This window comes from Tachysurus vachellii, chromosome 3, assembly GCF_030014155.1.
Source record: "Tachysurus vachellii isolate PV-2020 chromosome 3, HZAU_Pvac_v1, whole genome shotgun sequence".
Lineage (NCBI taxonomy): Eukaryota > Metazoa > Chordata > Actinopteri > Siluriformes > Bagridae > Tachysurus > Tachysurus vachellii.
This window is the reverse complement of record NC_083462.1, coordinates 28,958,612-28,964,889: the sequence shown is the minus strand read 5'-3', so window position 1 is coordinate 28,964,889 and position 6,278 is coordinate 28,958,612. Positions and strand designations below refer to the sequence as shown.

General features: G+C 34.7%; 1 protein-coding gene across 1 annotated transcript; it reads right to left on the bottom strand.

The window, feature by feature from the left end:
* Positions 1-1,845: 1,845 nt before the first annotated feature.
* si:dkey-5n18.1 (uncharacterized protein LOC570444 homolog) lies at positions 1,846-4,033 on the bottom strand. Its single transcript, XM_060865040.1, has 2 exons — positions 3,492-4,033; positions 1,846-2,179 (listed from the first exon to the last, which is right to left on the bottom strand). The coding sequence occupies exons 1-2, from the start codon at positions 3,960-3,962 to the stop codon at positions 2,000-2,002; spliced, it is 651 nt and encodes a 216-aa protein (XP_060721023.1). The 5' UTR covers positions 3,963-4,033; the 3' UTR covers positions 1,846-1,999.
* Between the last annotated feature and the right edge of the window lie 2,245 nt (positions 4,034-6,278).

The window sequence follows — 6,278 nt, the reverse complement described above, 5'->3', positions numbered from 1 at the left end:
ACACTTGATGATTTACATGTGAAAAAGCATTTGTTAATCCTTGAGAATCTGATCCGAAATGTCCTCGGATAACTTCACTCTCTTCATTATGTTAAGTATCATTTTAATGTCTTATTGTCTGTGAAGGATGTCAGCGGTGACAGTCATCACTTTTAAAACCGTAAGCTAACACTGAGTAAAGCCTCGTTGAAAGCTTTAGCTCTCAGTTTTATGAAAAGTGACTGCTGCAGACTTGCAAAACCAATTTTGAACTCTTGAATTCTTATCTCTTGTATTTCACTCTGTGGGAATGACTCCTTGAGTTTCCAGTGGTACAGTAGGTGTGACAGTGTTCCTAATAATCCCTTTTCAACAGCACTAAAGCTTGGTGACATAACAAGCAGACGGCGCTTTATAATCACATTTGTTTTACTATTATGAATGGATAGGATATATTTTTGCCTTATTTCTTGCTAAACATTGACAGTGCACAAAATGGAAGATAACGTTATCTAGCTATGTAGCTTCTCAGCGATAGCTGTGACACAACCGGAAACAGTAACCGAATATCACTGTAATTGGTCAGAATGAATGTGTTTCATGGGCTATTTATTGCTAATAAAGTTGCAAACCAACAAATAAATATGTAAAAAACATGCTATTTAATTTTATATTATGTTGCATTGTCAGTACACAGATGGTTGCAATTTACTGAAATGCCTGAGTGACAGGTTGGCGACCCCTGATTTAGCTCTTCCACCATACACATCTTTGTTATAATGAGTTACCATAGAAACAAATTAGAAGTAAATGAGCACGTTAATAATTGAAAATTAAACCGCACTGGCAAAAGTTTTAAAATAACAAGTTAAAGCCATATTCCCTTTTTTAGTTTAGATAAAACATGTTGTTGTTGTTGTCCGGCTGCTCCCTGTTAGTGGTCCCCACATACAGTATACTGTATGTTTAGTCCACCTACACTATAATAAATAAAATTTATATGAATAGGTATTACTTAATAAATACCATTTAGCCATTTATTTTAATGTCATCTATTATAGTTATAGTTTTACTTTTCCCCCAATGACTTGGATAGCATTCTTTAGGTGTTTAACTGAGCCTGCAATAAAAAAGGCAAATAGCTGTGAGAGTTAAATGCAGTTTACAGATGAAGAAAATCTTTTGATGAAAAACTCCTTTTTAGTAAATAAAATCCCTCCTGATTTTTTAAAAAATTACCTTATGTCCAGAATTAGCCGAAAGCTCATAGTGAAATGACTGAGCATGGTATGCTAGATAACAGCCATGGGTCAGGAGGTGAGATGAATAAGGAGGTATCATGAATAAGCTTTTTCCATTAACACAGGTTCAAGCCCTATTTTAGTGTAAAGTCATGAATCTCAGAGGAGCTCATTAAGGCAGAGAAGAGCACATACATACTTAACTGCTGTTATCTTTAAAGACTGATGACACTATTAAGAGGCAATCTATATGTAGAGCGCTTTGGAGTAGAATGCAACAGAAGCTGTAGTGGTGTGTGTTGCTTCCTCGCTGAACATTGGTTATTGAGGAAGTCACGACTTGCCTTTTATCGTTGTGTAGATGTATTTTTCAGTGTGTGCTTCATGCATTTCCCCAAAATTTGTGTTCTATAATCTATAATAGATTATATAGTTGTATAATATATACAACTGATCATTAGCTTCAAACCTTTAGAAGCAATTACGTATGTGTAGGTATGTACATTTTCTCTTCCAGTCGTCTTTGTGTTATGTTTGTTCCTGTCCTGTTCCAAACAAGGTCGAAGACTTGTAGCTTAATCACAGAACTAATTCTACTGTACTATGGCAATAAAAAGACTTGGAATGTGATAACAGAACTTTCCTTTTATTGATTGAAAAAAAAAGCCGTTAATAGAATTCTTCTTGGCACAAAAGCAGAGGTAATTGTGCACAGGCGTGGAATGTGCTTCAGATTCATAGATCAAGCTGGTACAGGTGAAGCTGTAACATCATGGGTCTTACAGCACATACAGCAAGTGGCCTGAAAAGGTGCTGAAGAGGTTCTGCGTGTCTTTAAACGTGCTGTGACTCTTGTTCAGACGCACATACACCCGATCGCCATCTTTCAGTTCCAACACTGCACTGTTACTGGCCGTGTCAGTATGAAGTGCGTCTACTGCCACTGCACTCGCCACAATCTACACACACACGCACGCAAGCACGCACACACACACACACACACACACACACACACACACACACACACACACACACACACACAAACAAAAAAGTAATTCATTGAAGATTTATTACAGTTACATAATATGCACTTACACTAAGCATTGTGTACACTATCACCTAGTGTATGAAATGTAAACTGGGAGCATTGTTAAATGGATCCCTATAATTTTCTTAATCACCAGAAGTCGTTTGCCGTCAACAATTCGTTGACTAATTAATTAAATTAAATGCTAATTAAAAGATAGCAATAGTCAGCACCTGGTAGCTCCACCCTTCTTCCTCTATGTAAGTACTTGAAGTGCACTTTTTCTTCTTCTTCTTATTCAGTAGTGAACACACTACTCACACTATTTATACTACAAAATGGTGTAGATTAGTGCACGAATATGTGATTTTGGGACGCACCTTAAGTTGTTACTTAAAGTTGTTTGTTACTGATTTTAGATTAGGAGACATCTCTTATATTTTTAAGTAAAAATAAATCATTTCTATTTATTATTCACACTTATTCTTGAAGGGCTTATTGTATATGTTTATTAATAATCCATTTCTCTAAAAAATTATATTATTTAAAACATTAATATTATTTGAATAACTCTGCTATATTAGGAATTTAATAATACTTTTTTAATTAAATTTTTAATACTTGGTAATAATACTTGATAATAATAATAATAATAATAATAATAATAATAATACTTTATTTATAAAGCACTTTAAAAACAGCCACAGCTGACACAAGTGCTGTACACCATAAAATACAGATAATTAATTAATTAAATAAATAATAATAATAGAATAATAGCAATAATAATTCATGCTTGTACAAAAACCAGAGAATAAAAATATGTTTTAAGTCTTTATGTTTTAAGTTTTTAAACATGGAAATAGTGGGTGCCTTTCTTTCTTTCTTTCTTTCTTTCTTTCTTTCTTTCTTTCTTTCTTTCTTTCTTTCTTTATTTAAAAGAGGACCATGTACATTAATTAACATTACAATAATGTAAATGTACCCGAGTTAGCTCAAAAGTGCTAATTTTCATCAGCAGTCCTCCTGCCAGATGTGCAAAGGGCAACCTGTTAGTTTATTAATCTGTTCCCAAATCACTTTTGAGTTACCATGACAGTTTTTAATGATTGTGATAAAAAAGTCTGCCTTTGCTTGATGTGTGGAGGCAAATTGCGTCAAGGAGCATTTGATCAGCTGACCTAAATAATATTATAGCATGACATCCATCGCAAAGTAGGAAACAGAATAGGACTGTTAGCTACCTGGTGATCGTTGAGCGTCAGGTCGGCTCTGAGGCTAAGTCCGTTCTTCACTATATGGTAACTGAAGTAGTAAACACCAGCTACATTGCAGGTGAACGTTCCAGTAGAGGCATCGTAGCGGCCACCTAAGTTTGTCATCACCGTACTGAACTTCAGAATGTCTTCTTTCCCAAAGTCTTCCTTCAGTGCTGCATAAAAGGCTACTGTTTCTTTTTTTAAACATCCCATTCCTTTGGGACCAGGCAGGCCAGGAGGTCCTGCTTTTCCTGGTGGCCCTGCAGGACCCACAGGACCCTGTCCAGAAGAAGACAGAGGAATGACCAGACCATTAGCCCCCAGCTCATGTGTTCCACTCTGGCCTTGGAAAGGGTCACACACAAGCCTACATGATCCAGGCTGGCTTGTCCCTTCCAAGCTCCTAAAAGTGAGTATGACTATAGTTAGCAGCACTGGTAATCTGAACCCAGCCATGTTGGTCCTACTATGTCAGAAAAATGAAAAACATTGAACCTCTGAGTACAGCTGCAGCTTGTACTAAGTGATTGGAGGAATAGAAATTCACGTGATGTGTGAAGTGACATTTTTGGATTATTCGCATCAACAAAAATGGTGTTGAGAAACTTCCCCATAAATCACATGCTGGTTTATTTTGCAATACCAGACTTTCCAAAAAACAATATTTTTGAACTTTTCCTCAAGGTTCTGTGAAGCTTTTAACTCTAGGTCAATTCAGTTCTTAAAATATAATTATCACTGAAGGTCAGATGCATATAGAAAGTTGACTTGGGAACATTTCAGAACATTAGACATTGTGGTTTTGGTATGAACAAAAGTGACACTCATGGTAGATAAAAATGAGAAACCATGATGCTCCAGAATTTCATAGAAAATTTAACTATAATCAAACATCTTCTACACTGTATGCTTGATGATGACATGAATCGATTGCAATACCGCACACTTATATTTTTCTTATGTTGTGTCCAAAATGAGGTACTGCACACTACACACTTATGCTATAAGCACTATGTACTTGTTGTTTAAAGATTTTTTTTGCCCTCTGAAAAATGCAATATACTGTATAACATCACATGTAATGTTTCAGTGCTTTTTGTATATTAGAGCAGATTAGAGCAGTCTCAGTGTGTCAAATAATTGCAAACTACACAAAATATCTGTCTCGGTTTTGCCTCTGTAATCAATGGCTGCCAGGTTAACCACTATTTAAATGAATTAAAGGTTATGTAATGAATGCTTCCTTCTTCTAAACAGTGTTTTGAAAGAGCATTTTTCCAGAATGAAGTACTACAGGCCAACTGTTTTGAATAAATGGATTTTGCCTGAAGAGAAGCTGCTCTCTGTGCATAAAATCTCCCACAGGGCCTCATTAAGAAACTTAAAGAAATCAGTTTTAACCCAAGTGCACACAGATGCATAATGGCAACCCATAGATAAGTGGAAAACTGTATCTAATTATCCGTTTTTGTAGATGAGTTCATAGTCAGACATTACTCACGCATTAAATGACCACTCTCAATGCAACGTGGTCTGCTTACGTGCAGACAAATGTAGAACGAAAGGGAAAAAATGAGAAAACAAAACAAAGCGATTATTTTCTAACTTACGCAACATGTTTTTATTTAAACTTTAATATTCATTCTATTTTTAATTTTTCTAATTACATGTGAATATAGTACATGTGGAGGAACATTTTATATTTGTCTTGCTCAATTTCTTATTTTATTTCCACTGGGTCAAATATGTTTTTTTTTGCCAACAATGGGATTTAATTATTAATCTGAATACAAACAAATGTATTCGTAATTTGTTCCTATAAGCTTTAACACAAGAACTTTGAAAATCTTTGAAAAAGAAAACTTTCATATCTTACTCAGTGAAAGTGTCTATGTTTACACATGATGTGTTAAGGGAGTGAAGGTTAACATTGTGATTTGATTAATATGCCCCGAGAGCTGAGATCTTAGCTGGTATTCTTTTTTATACTGTAATACAATATCATCAATTATTTTGCAGTGCTATATCGCAGAGTATTTGCATAATAGGATGAAACTAATCTCCTATGACTATTGAGTTTCCAAACGCAACGCGTATTGTGAATTTGTTGAAAATCACATATGGGGAATTTTTTATTATTTTTTTTTTTTGCCAAAAACACATTTTTGTTGTCTGATCTTCATCAAAATTGCAATATGTGTTAGGGGGTCTAGACCAGGGGTCACCAACCTTTTTAAGACTGAGGGCTACTTCAAGGGAACTGAGTAGTACAAAGGGCTACCGGTTTGATACAAACTTCCTCAAGAGCAAAATTGCACAGATCACTTTTTAATAATAATGATATAATAATAATCATAATAATAATTAAAATATAAAGAATTAATATTTATATGAATATTAAATAATATTTTTAAAATCTACGTTTATGCAAGCATTTTTTATTCAAAAACTACAGCAAGAAAATTTTTTTACGCGTAGCTATATTTTGACCAGTGCTATTTTAGAACGTGCCTCGCGGGCGCCTTAAGTGCTCCTTGCGGGCAACCAGGTGCCCGCGGGCACCGCGTTGGTGACCCCTGGTCTAGACTAACACTAACTAATGTAAACTTTGTAAGTAACTAAATGCAATCTTGACTGATTGGCTACAAATAATATATAAATAATATTTACAGCGTAAGTGTAATATTAACGTATGGATTATGCCATTAAGATTAAATTAATTTTTTATTTTATTTACAAAAAGGTATTTCAAAAACAAACAAACAAAAAAAA